At 39.3% G+C, this 17,385-nt stretch overlaps 2 protein-coding genes across 8 annotated transcripts; one reads left to right on the top strand and one right to left on the bottom strand.

The window, feature by feature from the left end:
- Window positions 1-1,468: 1,468 nt before the first annotated feature.
- LOC110516494 (sialic acid-binding Ig-like lectin 9) lies at window positions 1,469-7,666 on the bottom strand. Of its 5 annotated transcripts, none has more exons than XM_021594930.2 (7): window positions 7,522-7,666; window positions 7,285-7,351; window positions 6,823-7,161; window positions 6,192-6,521; window positions 5,802-6,089; window positions 4,045-4,156; window positions 1,469-2,520 (listed from the first exon to the last, which is right to left on the bottom strand). In XM_021594930.2, exons 2-7 carry the CDS (start codon window positions 7,349-7,351, stop codon window positions 2,412-2,414), a joined length of 1,245 nt encoding a protein of 414 aa, XP_021450605.2. In that variant the 5' UTR covers window positions 7,522-7,666; the 3' UTR covers window positions 1,469-2,411. The 5 variants fall into 5 exon arrangements, 2 of the variants coding, with proteins under 2 accessions (XP_021450605.2, XP_021450601.2); XM_021594926.2 differs by having other exon boundaries at window positions 7,285-7,354; XR_005042247.1 differs by lacking the exon at window positions 7,522-7,666 and having other exon boundaries at window positions 5,776-6,089; window positions 7,285-7,502.
- Window positions 6,896-16,840, top strand: LOC118936488 (sialic acid-binding Ig-like lectin 14). Of its 3 annotated transcripts, none has more exons than XM_036973680.1 (8): window positions 6,896-7,007; window positions 12,689-12,840; window positions 13,038-13,394; window positions 13,643-13,963; window positions 14,210-14,467; window positions 14,589-14,882; window positions 15,756-15,852; window positions 16,108-16,840. In XM_036973680.1, the coding sequence occupies exons 2-8, from the start codon at window positions 12,780-12,782 to the stop codon at window positions 16,217-16,219; spliced, it is 1,500 nt and encodes a 499-aa protein (XP_036829575.1). In that variant the 5' UTR covers window positions 6,896-7,007; window positions 12,689-12,779; the 3' UTR covers window positions 16,220-16,840. The 3 variants fall into 3 exon arrangements, with proteins under 3 accessions (XP_036829575.1, XP_036829574.1, XP_036829576.1); XM_036973679.1 differs by lacking the exon at window positions 6,896-7,007 and adding an exon at window positions 10,558-10,774; XM_036973681.1 differs by lacking the exons at window positions 6,896-7,007; window positions 13,038-13,394 and adding an exon at window positions 10,558-10,774.
- The last annotated feature ends 545 nt before the right edge of the window (window positions 16,841-17,385 follow it).

Raw genomic sequence — 17,385 nt, forward strand, 5'->3', positions numbered from 1 at the left:
TGAAAGATATAATATGTTACTATTGCAATGATAACAAAACCACTGAAATGATTGTTAATTTTTTTATTATTTTTGCCAAATACTTTATACACAAACAAAAATTCCAAAATTCTATACCAAAATTACACATTTTTCTGATTGAATTAAATTATCTTATTAAAACATTAACCCTAGTGAATAACAACAAGAATAACATATTCCTGAATCATTATAATAAGATATTTTCAGAGTTAATACAATTGCACTAAAATTGTTTATTTTTTGTATTATTTTATAGATTTTTTGTATGTTTGAGTATTTTCTTGTTTGATGTATGTTTGATGTAGCAATGTAAGTTGATTTTTGTATTATGAATAAAAAATATATTTTATACAAAATAATATAAAAGATGCTGGTAAAGTTTTCTCTGCGCACCTACAGTGCTGGTCATAAAAAAAGTTAGCTAGCTTATGGATGCAAACAATGTTCTTCCCCAAAAACATAGCAAAACGAAATAATCTGTTTTCTGTAGCTATAGTAGCTAGCTAACTATATAGCTAGGTGTCATCATCTAAAATAACCCTAATTTATAAGACAGTTCTTATTTGATTAATGGTGGTCGGCCCATCTATGTGAAGCTAGCCACAATAAGAATGAGCCACAATAGTGGATTTTGCGGTTAACCTTCAAAATAAAAGTATGTCATTGACAGTGATGCAAATTAATACAAATAGTAGAATTATGCCATAATTGAATAGATGATGCCAAAAGAGGTTGGAATGCTGTTATATAAAATCAACCAAATACAATAATTTGTTAATTTGACAAAAATCTGTTGAAATCACACTGGATGGATTATGCTTTAGAATTGCATTGGGAGCATACTAAACCAATGTGGTGTAGCAGTGGGGATGTCTGTTTTGATTGTCTTGTCCCGTCCCTTGTATATATCAGTTTTCTTCATATATATTTCATATATATTTGTATAATTCTTTTTACATTTGCACACACTGTACATAACTTTTTCTATTTTTATATATTTTGTGTTATTGACTGTGCGTTTGTTTATGTGTAACTCTCTGTTGTTGTTTTTGTCGCACTGCTTTGCTTTATCTTGGCCAGGTCGCAGTTGTAAACGAGAACTTGTTCTCAACTGGCCTACCCGGTTAAATAAAAGTGAATTAAAACTTTTAAAATATATACTTATTTCACAGTACAGCTTTACCTGTAGATTGTGGATCAATGACATGGGGTCTCAGTCTACTCAGGACACCCAGAGAACATTATTGTCGTACTGTAGCTCTTATTGCTGGACTCTGAAACAACTGAACTGAGACACATTTATTGTCAAGCTATGTGTATTGAACACTATTCCAGAGGAAAAACAATACTGTGTGGATGTTTTGGAGTCTGATAACTCTGAGGAGGACGTTGTGAAAAAATATATTGGGTATTGAGTAGACTGATACCCTATTTCATTGATCCCCAATCCTTAGGTAAAGCTGTACAGTACAATATGAATGTCAATACACACAATAGGCTGACTGGGGAGGCGATTTCACAGTCACAGTCCCGCAATAAGAGCTACAGCGCTAATATTTGAGTAAACTCTTCACAGTCGTGTTCTGTGGGTGTCACCGAGTAGGCTGATACCCCATTTCATTGCTTCACATTCCAACCTTGTTTAACATGATCTAATCTAAATATGGCATGATTCCACCAGTTGTTACCTTCTGCATCACTGTCAAAGAGGAATTTTATTTTGAAGTCAAATCGCAAATTCCACTATTATGCCTACTCCTTATTGTGGCTAGCTTCACAACACATAACCCGGTCTGGTCGAGCATCATGAAGCTAGCTGGCAGTATATAACGTTAACTTTGGGCACCAGGGTTTAGGAGCTGGCTAGCTATTTCTTGTCGTGAACTGAAGTTCAATTTCAACAGGCGAACAACATGTGGCAACCTCTTGCTAGGGACTAAGCTAAAGCTAGCTGCTAGCCCAGACGTTGCGGTCCAACACAACATTCTACAATTAAACTGTTTTATTTGACATGTCAAATTATAAGCTTATTCAATGTGTCAAATAGTGTTATTTGATGTGTATCTTTTTTGACACGGAAAGACCCAAACGGCGTTCTATACTGTGGTACCTTGATTATCTGCATACCATTTTGATTAACATAGTTGAACATGAGGAAGATATCACGAACTTGTAGCTTCCGTATGTGCTTTTACAGAAAAACTGTTACAATTTAGTTATTTTTTTGTGCATAAATCCTGAGACATTATTCACGTCAAAATGTTTTCAGGGCTCAAGCAACAGCAACAAAAGTATAGCAATAGAAAATAATTGAAATTTAAATAAAAGAGCAAAATCAAGTCTCAGAACCAAACGCTAAAATAAAGTAGAAGTTTATCACAAGCAGAGGATCAATGGGGATTCGGGGAGATGATGTCATATTCAGGAGACACGTCTGCCTTGTCCAATGAGATGTAGGTACTATCTTCTTCTTTAGCTCTCTTCTGTCCACCCTTTTTGCTATTTAAGTCACAAAAACATTGTTCTCTGAGATGATTTTAGGGTCAATTTGTGCAGAACTGAAAATAATAACATAAAGGAAACATCTACTGTACGATATGTTGCAACCTGTTATTTAAGAATAAGATCTCTTTAATGGTCAGTTGCACACAAGGTCCAACCTCTTTTAACCCAACCCCTGAAAGACACACATACATAAACCTGTTGGAGAGGTGGGTAGCGTTTCAAACTCAAGGGAGATAGATAGCCCTCGGCCCCTAAACCCTCAGCCCCTGCGGCCATATTTGTCATCGGTCCAAATGATTAGCCAAGGGAAGTTTGCAACGTAAGCCCCTCAGCCCTCGTTTTTAATGGAGTTTGCGAGTGTACAATTATGTTCACTTCGGAGCCTGAAACGCCCCATAACTCAAATCGCAATGATTGTACATCCGATAAGAAAAGTCAGCCAAAACTTAGAACCTCAACATCAATATGGAGTCAACATACAAGTGTAAGTAAAACTCATGTAAATAAGTTAGAAATTGTGCTACTAATGAACAAACACGTCTCATAAAAGTAATCATGTTTTTGTTTGGTTAGCTTTTGGAAATTGCAGAAATAAAAATGTTTCCTTCTTCAGAAGTAACTAGGCAGGCTAATGTAAGGTAGCTAATTAATTTGCTAGCTTAGTACAGTAGGTGTATATTAATGATTATATAGTTAATGTAAGTACACATGCAATCATAATTGACAGTTGTGCATATAAAGCACCCACAAGCTACCGGTGGCAGTGATCTTGGAATGAACGAGTGACGAATTTACGGGCTAGGGCGGTCCATTTAAACCTCTTGAGTGTAGGGGGCAGTATTTTGATGTTTGGATGAAAAACATACCCAAATGAAACTGCCTATTTCTCAGGCCAATAATCTAGAATGTGCATATAATTGTCAGATTAGGAAAGAAAACACTCTAAAGTTTCCAAAACCATCAAAATAATGTCTGTGAGTATAACAGAACTGATATTTCAGGCGAAAACCTGAGGAAAATCCAACCCGTTTTTCCTGAAAGTTCTCTGTTCCATAGCTTGCCTTCGCTCCATTTAAAGGGATATCAACCAGATTCCTTTTCCCATGGCATCCCCATGGTGTGAACAGTTTTTAGAGATAGTTTCAGGCTTGGAAAATGAGCGAGAAAGATCACATCGTGTAAGGGGATGGCTGAGTGCCAGCAGCATGCGCAACAGCTTGGAGCAGCCATTTTCTCTCTCTCTCCTATTGAAGAAGCTACAGTCCCGGTTGATATATTATCGATTATATATTGTAAAAACAACCTGAAGATTGATTATAAAAAACGTTTGATATGTTTCTACGAACATTACGGATACTATTTGGAATTTTTGTCTGCGATGTCGTGACCGCTCGAGCCTGTGGATTTCTGAACATAGCGCGCCAAAGCTCAGTATAACAATGATAAGCATTTTATGCCACCTGAATTTATGTCGTATGTCCTCATGTATGAAACTGTGGTATTGTAATGTTTTCTTACCATTTACAAGCGCTGGTCAGATAGACAAGGAGGGCCACATTAAGGCTGAGGGACAAGCCAACGATTATCCAGGGAAAGACTGCAACATCCCTCTTCTCTGACCCAGGGATATCTATGGGAAGTGATACAAATTCATTGGTACAAAAACACTTTGTTTAATTGATCCAACACTATTCTACTTTTTACTCTTTACCCCACTAGTTAGGTTTCCATCCAATTGGCGACAGATGTTCATGCAGAATCAAATGTGCAAACGAACTTGTTTCAGATATAATCAGTGTGTGATGACGCAGTCCAGACAAAATGTTGTTTTTCACTTAAGTTGTCATTTACCTAATAACTTTAGCGATAGTTTTGTCAAAAAAACTGTTGCGGTAAATAGCAAATGTGCCTAATCTGATTTTGGCACATGCATAAAGACTAACAGCTCACATATACAGTGTGGGAAGGCTGTGCTGGTTGGCTAGTCTACATGATGAAATTATCATGGACAGGAGCGAGAATATTTATCTTCGTCAAAAGGCAGTCAAGCAACGATCATGTCATTAGAATAAGACCTTCGATATTTATTTCAAAGTAGAATCAGGATAACCGTGCACCACCCTGTGAAGTTCATCATTGATTTCATTTGTAGCCTAATAAACTGCATGGTTTCCTGAATCGTAGTGGAGGACCACACACCATATCAGTGCTTGAGTCCAACTTTATACTTCGATATTATGGTGGTTATTTCAATATTTGCGGATAAAGGCGTTTCCACTGCCATTTCTCGCATAGATATCCCACCATGTCGAACGAACAAATGATCTGTCTGCATTTATAAAATTGTATCGAAACTTCCTGTTTCCATCACAGATGTCATACTTTTTAAAAAATCCGGTATGACTTTACTATCATAAAAACTGTGGATGGAAATGTAGTATCTGACATACACTACATTACCAGAAGTAAGTGGACACCTGCTCGTCAAACATCTCATTCCAAAATCATGGGCTTTAAAATGGAGTTGGTCCCCCATTTGCTGCTATGATAGCCTCCACAACAGCCTCCACTTCTGGGAAGGCTTTCCACTACATGTTGGAACATTGCTGAAGGGACATACTTCCATTCAGCCACAAGACGATTAGTGAGGTGTTGGGTGATTAGGCTTGGTTCGCAATCGGTGTTCCAATTCATCCCAAAGATGTTCGATGGGGTTGAGGTCAGGGCTCAGTGCAGGCCAGTCAAGTTCTTCCACACCGATCTCAACAAATCATTTCTGTATGGACTTCGATTTGTGCACTGGGGCATTGTCATGCTGAAACAGGAAAGGGCCTTCCCCAAACGTGCAACAAAGTTGGAAGCACAGAATCGTCTAGAATGTCATTGTATGCTGTAGCGTTAAGATTTCCCTTCACTGGAACTAAAGGGCCTAGCCCGAACCATGAAACAATGTGCTTTATAAAGAGGTGATCATGAAACTATAGTTTTTTCAACTCTGCATAAACTGAGTATAAACAGCATATAATGAGTAGTCACCTATTTATTACAAACATTGTTGAAGAAAAGTTCAAAATTAACACATTGCCACATTATAATGAGATGAATGGTGAATTTTGCACTTGACACAACTTTTGCACGATGAAAATGTCATCGTCCTTGTCGGTGTGATTTGAGCTGAATTTGAGCAGAAATGAATTAGTGATTCATCTTCACTCAAATTGTAAAATGTAACACTAGTCCTATACATACATAGAATGTTCAACTGAAGAACTTACGTGTCAGGCTCCCTTCAGCTTGGTGTAGTACGGGGAATTCCATCTCGGTCTGGCCAATTACATTTCTGCTGACACACTCCATGCTGCTGTTCTTGTATTCTGAGGCAGACATGGTGATGGTGCTGTTCACGGTTTGGGCACTCCTGGAGACGATGACACTGTAACTAATATAGACCCCTAACATTGGCCAAGCAATCACTGGTAAGGGAACCCCCTGACTGACACACACACAGGTCAGGACCTCTGCCTGGACCACACACACCGAGCCATTCAGGAACTTGGGACGGTCTAGGGAAGACAAATAAATACTTGTTTACCTAACAGAGACTTGAAGAGTAAGTACTGTAATGTATTTTGATAATGAGGGAATGCTCTGAAAGGTGAATGTACATTTTACTGTTAAAGTCACCGTTTTCTCCACAGTAATGTTGGCCTTCTTGTAGATGCCCATACATGTGAGGTTGATGTTGTGATGTTCGGATTTAGGAGTGAAATACAACTTATTCACACTGAATGTATTTTCTGCTGTTGATGGCTTCATTATCCCAAAATATATGCCTAAGTTCTCTGTCCCTCTCCAGACTATTCCAACAAAATCTTCTTCCAGTCTTTGCGGGCAGAGGTCATTTAGTTTGAGTGAATATACTTTGCAGGTCAGTGTGGCCCTCTCTCCCTCTGTGAGAGGGGGTGTCTCCACAGTGGGCTTCTTCTGGGTTAGAGCTAAACAGAATTTGGCAAAGTTTGATCACTTTGACAATTCATTTTTCAAGCATTTTAATTCAGATTGTGCTGTGATGTGAAGAACACGATTATTATCATTTGGAGGTTCTGAATCAGTGACAAAATACGCTGGAATTGAACATGATTAGAATTCAGAGTGTGTAGGCTACATTTATTCTCACTTGGACACATAAGGTGATATTTTCATCAGGCAAAGACCAATACAGTAATACTCATTATAATCTGTAGTGTGATTTAAGAGAAGGAAAGTAGTATATTGTTGACATAGATTCTGACGTACCAGACACTGAGACTCGTACCCTCTCAGGAAAGACATACATTTGATCACCTCCCCATGTTAACTTGAATCTATACTCGCTTTCTCCTTCTTGTTGGTCTTCGAGGAAAAAGCTGCAAGACCTTTCAGGACCTCTCAGGGACTGCCAAACAACACCGCACACCTCTGCATCTTTTTCAAATACAGGCGTAAGTGCATCTCCTTTGAACCAGACTCTTCGTACGTATTCAGTAATGTTGCCTGGGTACGTGAATTTACATGATATAGGAATGCACCGTCCAGCCTCTACTGTAACGTCTTGGGTCACTGTGATGGAGAAGTTTGTACCTGTCTCACGAGGCTCTAAAAATGTCCAGTATAGTAATACATTTAACAATTGACTCGCCAAAGCTGACAAAGAGAGTAATCTTATTCCAAAACATGTTACTATACTCTTTTGTCAAGTCATAGAGCATTATACTGTACCTATGCACTGACTACAACTTGCTGTTATGACCCAGCAGATAGCCACGGTGCAGATCTCAACCAGCATCTTCTTTTATCACAAGACATAAGAAATCAGGATTTATGAGATACAAATCTATGCTGTAATAGAGAGTATACAATTTATTTCCCTCAACAGCTAACCAAATGCACAAATGATTCATCACTTCATAATATGCTGGCTTAATGACTTGTTTATATTGTTATAAATCAACTTACCACTCCCTACTGTGTACCAGCCCTCTGTCTGTCTCACTTAGCTCTCTTTGTTCGGTGGAGATATCTAAATATTTTCTGTCATTTCTGGCTGCGGGAAATGTAAAAATATCTGTAGAGGCCAGAGTCGAGTCAGTATCTATCTTTAGTTCCCCCTTTTCACAACCTAATTTTGTGTTGAAACAATATAAACTGTTGCACAGTACAACACTGTGTTAATGTCAGTACAATTCGAAACAGTTGTAGAATATACTAAAGTCAGCATAGTAACCTAAAATACTGCATTAACATTCAGGGCCTTGGTATACTTGTTTGTTTAGTCTTTGAACTAATGCATGAGGGCAGTTCATATTTCAGATGAAAATAACTGTGCATATGGTTCACATTGGTCAGTTTTATCCTGGGAATGCATTTTTAGTGCATCTCAATGTATTACAAAAACAACCAAATTCAAACCAAAAGTCATTGGTAGACCATATACAACTATACTTTATGCTGCTGGTTGATCTTTACTAATAGTTCACTAATATCTGACTCAACAGATATCTTTGGGCCCCATACACACTTAGGTTGTACAACTGATGTACGACGCATTTGACACCATGGTTGTGATAGCTGATATTTTGGTGATACAATAAAGAGTTCAAACAACCACTGCAGGCTTCCAACGCTTATGTAATTATATTTGTGCAGAAAACCCCCGTTTGGTCACAACGATTGTGCCAAATGCATCAGTTGAGTATGTTTTACTTAGTTGTTAACACACTTTAGGTTTACCCTAAATTTCATTTAAATTCCATTCAGTTTGACTATGACTTACAATGGCTAGAATAACTCTACAAGGCTTTTAGTTTAGGTACCAACTGTGTGAGTATCTGTAGTTTGGTGCATACTGATGAGAGACTTTGGAAGGCATTTGCAGGAGTAGCCAACAGGTTGAGGCTCATGCCACCAGAATTGAGCCCAAATGAAGCCATATCTAGAATCCCTTATAAAAGTCACGATAGCAGGTATTGTAAAGACAGTTTGCTATACTGTCCCTGCTGCAGCATGAGGCCTGCTCAGGAGACCTGTACTTTACGCCCTTTTTCAACAGCAGAAACACATATATTTCAGGGAACATGGTGTAGAGTTTAAACGGAAGTATTTAGGAGAAGTTAAACCCCACCTAACAAATATAGCAAAACTTTAGCACTCAGTCACAAAGTGTGAAGAGGAACTAAACTAGGGCCCACAGAGTGTTGTAAGGGTTGGTCAAACTCTGTGAAGATGCACTAACATGTCTGGTTAAAATACAATAAAAATGTAATGGGAAACCGAGTTGAAGACCAAGAAGGCATAATGGCTTTTACGGTAATATTGTTTTTAGAGGAATTGCAGTAATGGTCAAATATTTTTTTTAACGTTTAAAAAATAATGCAACTGTGAAAGAGGAATCATCACTCCTCAAATGTGGTTCTGATATAAATGTATAAGTGAATGATTGTGGAAGAAAAACAATCTAATTTGCTGCTGATTTTGAATAAGCTATAAAATCATCACAAAATACACTATTTTTTCAAAAGTATGTCGAAACCCCTTCAAATTAGTGGATTCAGCTATTTCAGCCACACCTGTTTCTGACAAATGGAAAAATTGAACACACAGTCATGTTTGTCTATGTTTGTCTCCATAGACAAACATTGGCAGCAGAATGGCCTTACTGAAGAGCTGAGTGACTTTCAACGTGACACCATCATAGGGTGTCATATTTACAACAAGTCAGTTCGTCAAATTTCTGCCCTGCTAGAGCTGCCATGTCAACTATACGTACTGTTATTGTGAAGCGGAAATGTCTAGGAGCAACAATGGCTCAGCCGCAAATTGGTAGGCGTGTAGCGCCTAATAATTGTCTGTCCTCAGATGCAACACTCACTACCGAATTCCAAACTGCCTCTGGAAGCAGCGTCAGCACAATAACTGTTCATCGGGAGCTTCATGAAATGGGTTTCCATGGCCAAGCAGCCGCACACAAGCCTAAAATCCCCATGCGCAATGCGTAAAGCACGCCACCATTGGATTCTGAAGCAGAGGAAACGCTTTATTTGGAGTGATGAATCATGCTTCACCATCTGGTAGTCCGACGGACATATCTGGGTTTGGCAGATGCCAGTAGAATGCTACCTTCCCCAATGCATTGTGCCTACTGTAAAGTTTGGTGGAGGACAAATAATGGCCTCGGGCTGTTTTCATGGTGCGGGCCATGCCCCTTAGCTCCAGTGAAGTGAAAGCTTAACGCTACAGCATTCAATGACATTCTAGATGATTCTGTGCATCCAACTTTGTGGAAACAGTTTGGGGACGGCCCAAACCGGTCATGCAGTGTATATTGAGTACAAACCAGTAGCCTCTAATGTTAATAATGAACGGAATACATAGTCAGTTGCGGAACTGAATGCATTCAACCAAAATCTGTCTTCTACATTAAACCCTATTTCGCAGATTTTTCCACTTTGGATGCTTGGTTAATCAAACTAGCAACTTTTCAGTTACTGTCTCAACGCTTTTAAACTGTAGGCTACCTGTCGCTCATGATAAATGCATTCAGCATGCTTGTGAGTTAATGAAGAATATGTCAGCGAATGTGTTTTTAACTCATATAAAGGTAAGTACCCTTTTCTCAGCAGATCTTGCGTATTGGGGAAATGACTTCATCCATCAGACCACAGAGGGTTAAAAAAGATAGAGGATATTGCAAGTGTATCTCTATCCAATGCAAGGCATTTGAAATATTATTCACATGTACTTGTTACAAACAGCCAATCTTTAAATATGTACACATTTTCTTGTATAAATCTTTCTTATGGTAAATAAAACTGCATGTAAATATAAAAGGCATGGGTATTGCAGTGTGTGTTGGGATCGCAGTCTGTGGCTCAGTTGTTTGAGTACGGTGCTTGCAAAGCCTGGGTTGTGGGTTTGATTCCCACGGCGGACCAATACAGGAAAAAGTACAAAAATGCATTGACTCACTACTGTAAGTTTCTCTGGTTAAGAATGTCTGCTTAATGACTTAAATGTCAACCAAGTTGGTTTGATGGGTTGGTTGATTATGGTCTATATACAGTATGGCTGGGCGGTATACAGTATAGAGGGACTTCCTGGATTGCAGCACCAAGTTAGAGAGAGTAACAGAATGGGGACATGAAGTGACAGTTCACACCCATCAGAGAGACACAGGGCTCCTGATCAACAGGAGGAGAGAGCACACAGAGAGGTAATGTGCTGATTCAGTCTAACTTTCTGCATGGATCGAAAGACAAGCTATTCAACCATTATATATTTTTGTTTTGTTACATTGAATGACTGTTAAAACTTGATTATGACTACTTAATGTAATGGTAATTTTCTATGAATCATTTAGGGCATTACATCACATTGCTTCATAAGGCTTTATATACAGTTGAAGTCGGACGTTTACATACACCTTAGCCAAATACATTTAAACTCAGTTTTTCACAATTCCTGACATTTAATCATAGTAAATATTCCCTGTCTTAAGTCAGTTAGGATCACCACTTTATTTTAAGAATGTGAAATATCAGAATAATAGCAGAGAGAATGATTTATTTTGGCTTTTATTTCTTTCATCACATTCCCAGTGGGTCAGAAGTTTACATACACTGAATTAGTATTTGGTAGCATGGCCTTTAAATGGTTTAACTTGGGTCAAACATTTTGGGTAGCCTTCCACAAGCTTCCCACAATAAGTTGGGTGAATTTTGGCCCATTTCTCCTGACTGAGCTGATGTAACTGAGTCAGGTTTGAAGGCCTCCATGCTCGCACACGCTTTTTCAGTTCTGCCCACACATTTTCAATAGGATTGAGGTCAGGGCTTTGTGATGGCCACTCCAATACATTGACTTTGTTGTCCTTAAGCCATTTTGCCACAACGTTGGAAGTATGCTTGGGGTCATTGTTCGTTTAGAAGCCCTGTTTGCGACCAAGCTTTAACTTCCTGACTGATGTCTTGAGATGTTGCTTCAACCACATAATTTTCCTACCTCATGATGCCATCTATTTTGTGAAGTGCACCAGTCCCTCCAGCAGCAAAGCACCCCCACAACATGATGCTGCCACCCCCGTGCTTCACGCTTGGGATGATGTTCTTCAGCTTGCAAGCCTCCCCCTTTCCCTCCAAAGATAACGATGGTCATTATGGCCAAACAGTTCTATTTTTGTTTCATCAGACTAGAAGACATTTATCCAAAAGTACGATCTTTGTCCCCATGTGCAGTTGCAAACTGCAAACTTTTATGGCAGTTTTGGAGCAGTGGCTTCTTCCTTGGAGCAGCAGCAGCCTTTCAGGTTATGTCGATATAGGACTCGTTTTACTGTGGATATAGATACTTTTGTACCTGTTTCCTCCAGCATCTTCACAAGCTCATTTGCTGTGGTTCTGGGATTGATTTGCACTTTTTGCACCAAAGTACATTCATCTCTTGGAGACAAAACGTATATCCTTCCTGAGCGGTGTGACGGCTGCGTGGTCCCATGGTGTTTATACTTACGTACTATTGTTTGTACAGATGAAGGTGGTATCTTCAGGCGTTTGGAAATTGCTCCCAAGGATGAACCAGACTTTTGGAGGTCTTGGCTGATTTCTTTTGATTTTCCCATGATGTCAAGCAAAGAGGCACTGAGTTTGAAGGTAGCCCTGAAAATACATCCACAGCCAAAACTATAGTTGGTTAACAATACATTTGTGGAGTGGTTGAAAAACGAGTTTTAATGACTCCAACCTAAGTGTGTGTCAACTTCCGACTTCAACTGTAGCTTATTCATAAAGATTTATAAATGCTGTTAAATGTATTTTGGCGCAGTCATATAAGCTTATGTTGGGCATTATAATGTTTTATAGGGAGTCACTCATAAGGAGTTATAAATATGCTTGGAATGCATTATGAAGAAGGCCCTCATAGGAACTGTGACCGTACATTTTTCTTTGACATACTCTCTAGGCATTACAGCAAAATACTTCTCAGTTGAATAAACATACAAAGACGGTTGTTATGAATGACACTGTAGCACTCATAAAGATGTAATGAAACGTTAATATCGGATGTGTATTGCTATATGTTGTTATTATCACAACACCATTTCATATTCTATTTCACACTTGTGCTCCAGACCAGAAGACACAGACAGAGACAGTGACAAGAAGAGAAAGAGGAAAGAGACCCCGGTACTGTGATTGATTCATCAAGGCAGTGTAAGCAGGATGTGGGTCCTCATCTCGGCAGCTCTACTTCTCTCTCTGACAGAGAGAGCCACATGCGATAGTAAGGTCCCTTTTATCACAACTAATGTTAATGTGATAATCATTAGTAGATGTGGTAGTAGTTGTGATATGGCAAATATCTCAGTAGACACTATCTCATTAAAAAAATGTTTATGAACAAGTGAAGTAGTATCCAAGTGCTTTCTGTATTACTCATGACTGTATTCATTTCCCTCCATGTGAACTGGCCAACAACAGCATCACCCTGGACCATCACCTTCAGTCCAGCAGAAATAACAGCAGAGAAGGGACTATGTGCTGTTATTTCATGTACTTTCACTCACCCTGATAACATAAAGCCTACCGCTGCAATGTGGTTCAAGTGCCCTACAAAGGGCAAATGTGATAAGGATAAAAACACAATGTTCCACTCCAATACTCCCTCTAAAGCTCAGGAGGGTATTAAACAGAGAGTGTCTCTACTGGAGACTGATCTGACAAAGAAGAACTGTAGTGTGATCATCAACGACATCAGAGAGACTGATGCTGGAGAGTATCAATTCAGACTTCCAAGTTCATATACATACTCGAAGAAAGTGAGCATCACAGTGAGCGGTACTATGACTATTATTACCAGTTACAGTGACAACCTATTATTGTAGTTAATTGTATACAGTACAGACTTGCCAAGTTCCCCCTCAGGTCTCCCTTATTATAAAGTCCTATCATAAGAAGACATTACTGGGAAAACTCCCATTCAGAGTCATCACATGCATGCTGCTCTCCTACGGCTGATTATGTGCCACTGCTGTTTTGTACACAGATGTAAAACTCACTTCTGTGTTTGTATTTCCTGCCTCCAGCTCTGACCCAGAAGCCCTCAGTGTTGACTCCTCCTCTGACAGAGGGAGAACCAGCTACTCTGACCTGCATCGCCCCGGGGATGTGCTCTGGAACTCCTCCTAACATCACATGGACAGGGAGAGGAACAGGAGACAACATCATTGAGCTCAGAGACAACATCACCATACAGGAGAGAGAGGACCTGACCACTGTGACGACAACCCACTTCTCAACGTTGACCTTTACCCCCTCAGCTGAACACCACAACATGATGGTTACGTGTCAAGTAACCTTCCAGAAAAAATATCAAATTGAAGAGACAGTAACTTTGAATATGACATGTGAGTACCACCTATCCTACATTTGACATTAAACACCTTGTTCCAGAGAATCTTTGAAACCTAAGAATAACCTTGATAATAAGCAAATGATACAGTATGAAGACTCCACCTGCAGTTATGTCATGGCTTTGACTTTTCCCCTTTTTAATCATGATCCATTGTTATTAGTCCCTCAACCAACATAGTCTGAATTTAGTGTATGTTTGAAAATACATCTGTACAATTAGAAACTCTTTGCACTTAAAGATGTGAAAGACCCCCAAATAACTGGAAATGAAATGGTGAAGGAGGATGGTACCCTGGATCTGACATGCAGAGTTGACAGTTACCCTCCATCTGATATCACTTGGAGTAAGAACGGGGCAAGTGCCCCACTTCAGAATTACACTGAAAATGCCACTCTCACCATCTGCAATGTGACAAGAGAACATGCTGGGGAGTATGTGTGTACAGTTCAACACCTCAACAGGACTATGACAGCTTCCACTGTTGTCACTGTGATGTGTAAGTACTAACTTGACTGTAATATACAAACTCATGTCATATTTTATGATCTTGAATTACTCTGGCATGTTTTTAGCATCAATCTATCACTGATATCTCTCTCTTCACTGTCTTTTTCCAGACCTTCCTGTGATTCTTCCTGGCTCTGGGTGTGTGGACCAGGCAGAGGTCATGACCTGTCTGTGTGTCAGTCAGGGGGTTCCCTCACCCCTCATAGTGTGGCCACTGCTGGAGCTCAACACAGAGAGGTGCAGCCCCACTACATCAGTGTTGGGTTCCTCAGTGAACAGCACCATCAGTCTGCCTGTTGGAAACCACAACAACACCACTGTGGAGTGTGTCAGCAGCAATGTGGTGGGTGTAGTGAGAGAGAAGCTGCAGGTCACACAAAATAAGAGCCAAGAAAAGCAAAGAGGTAAATATGTATGTCAAGTTACTTGGTTAGAGAGTCAGAGCTTCCCATTCCCACCCAATGTTTGCAATATTGAGGATGTTCTGTACATTTAGACATTTCTTTACTACCACTCAATACAAGAAAACACGTGTATAACCGTCACCAGTCTTCTTTTTCGCTGCATTAAAGTACAGGTCACTCTTTATGTTGAGCTAGCACCTATTGCATTTATGCATTTATTCCAAGATCAGCATGCAGCTGTAGTGCTTCGAAGGCCCTGTGATAAGGTTAGCGATAAACTGAACTCCAAACTGAACAGAACTACACTCTCTTCTACCATTGTCTTAAATATCTTTAATGGTCTCGTTGTAAAAGCTAAAATGCCGTTGGGGACTACGAAGCACCTGTGTGCCAACCTTGGAGTAAACTGACTAAATGCATAAATGCAATAGGTGCTAGCTCAACATAAAGAGTGACCTGTACTTTAATGCAGCGAAAAAGAAGACTGGTGACGGTTATACACGTGTTTTCTTGTATTGAGTGGTAGTAAAGAAGTGTCTAACATATCCTTTGTTTGACCTACTTACTGGAGGTCAGCCACCAACGACAGACCTGCATCATGTGCCACTGCTGGGTGGTCGCAATCTTTTGAAACTTAAAAACGCACTATTAATTGTCTATAATCAGCACAAGTGCTTTCATTGCGTATTATTAATATGATTGAAATTACATAGTTATGTTTACAGTGATATATTGGGAGGGAAAAATATTTCCCAGGGTGGGGGTGTTCCCCGTCCCCCCTGGGATTTCCGCCTATGGTGTGGTTATTGCAATAGGTCTAGACTGCTCTAATGACACTCTTTCTCTCTTCATAAATTGTCGATCTTTCTGAAGGATGTGGGACTGCAGTTCTCCCCTGGACCATAGCTGGTATGTCTCTCAGTGTGACTGTAGCCCTTCTCATCTACCTGTCTACAAATGCTTACATACGGTAGGATCCTTTTCACTTATAGCACAATAGAGACAAAATGAGGATAGTTATACTTCTTATTTTCTGCCAATGTATTTCACATCTGGTTCATAGATGTATTTTTTTAACGTGTACAGGACACTTTATTTCTCAAAGTACCTATTATAAGCCCAGACAATGTCTGATAAGATGCTTACTATAGGCCTAGATTTACTTTCTCTGAGTGCTAGAAGTAACTTAACCCTACCACTTGGTTTTTTATTGTGGTTCTTAAAGGATGCAAGGTAAGAATGTGAAACCAAAAGAAGAGGAGAGTGCCTACATCTCATTGGATAAAAAATACACGTCTCAGGAAGAGTATGAGGTCATTGCCAGGCGTCCAAGATGATTGAGCACCCCCCCCCCCCCCCCACTCCTAAGCTTATGCTGAGAGTTTTCAGTAGACTGAGATCATTTTCATGTAAAATAATTCACACTTATCATCTTAGTAAAGTTTCTGATTTGTATGCATAAAATGAACAAGTTATTAAGCACAATTTTTTATAATAAAAATGATTATGTATTTCATGGAAAAGCACAAGTATTATACGTTTTTTTTAAATCACATACTTTTTAAAATGTTTACTTTAGAGAGACTATGTGAATCAAACATGGAGATATAATGATTCTTTGCACTCTGCACTATCATCCTGAAATTGTACATTTGCTCATTGCACTTTGTGCACTGCTGTAGATTCCTTCACCTGCCAATTCTCTGACTTCAATATATATATATATTTCCATTCCATATTGTGGTAAAAAAAATATGTGTGATGTAGTTACTGTAAACAATGAAGAGGTGGCATGAGATTAACTGTTAGTTAAGTAATGGAGAAACTGTATGAAATAATATATACTGTCGTGGCCAAAATATTGGCATCCTTGCACTTTTTTCAAGTAATTCACAATTTTCCCTAAAAATAAGTTGAAATTGAATAAAGTATTTGGTCTCCACAGTTCTTTATTTCACTGTTAATATTACAGAACCTTTGTTTTTGATTCAGAACACAATATATTGATTTAAATCAGAAAATATACAAATGGCAGTAACAAAATTATTGACACCCTCGACTTGATATTTGGTAGCACAGCCTTTGGTCAAAATAACTGCAATCAAGTGCTTCCTATAACCATCAATGAGCACCTCTGTACTGGCAGTTTAGCCCAATCCTCTTGTGCAAACTGCTCCAGTTCTCCCAGATTAGAAGGGTGCCCTCTCCTCACTGTTGTTTTCAGATCTCTCCACAAGTGTTCAATGGGATTTAGATCTGGATTCATTGCTGGCCACTTCAGAACAGTCCAGCGTTTTGTCTTGAACCATTCCTGGGTGCTTTACCAAAAAGCTCTAATTTGGTCTCATCTGTTCACAGGACATTATCCCAGAAGGATTTTGGCATGTTCAGGTGTGTTTTGGCAAATTGCAGTCGGGCTCTCTTATGTCTTTCTCTCAGCAGTGGGGTCTTCCTGGGTCTCCTGCCATATAACCCTGTTTCATTGAGTTGGCTACGGATGGTG

This window comes from Oncorhynchus mykiss, chromosome 3 (genome assembly GCF_013265735.2).
Source record: "Oncorhynchus mykiss isolate Arlee chromosome 3, USDA_OmykA_1.1, whole genome shotgun sequence".
In the NCBI taxonomy this organism is placed as follows: domain Eukaryota; kingdom Metazoa; phylum Chordata; class Actinopteri; order Salmoniformes; family Salmonidae; genus Oncorhynchus; species Oncorhynchus mykiss.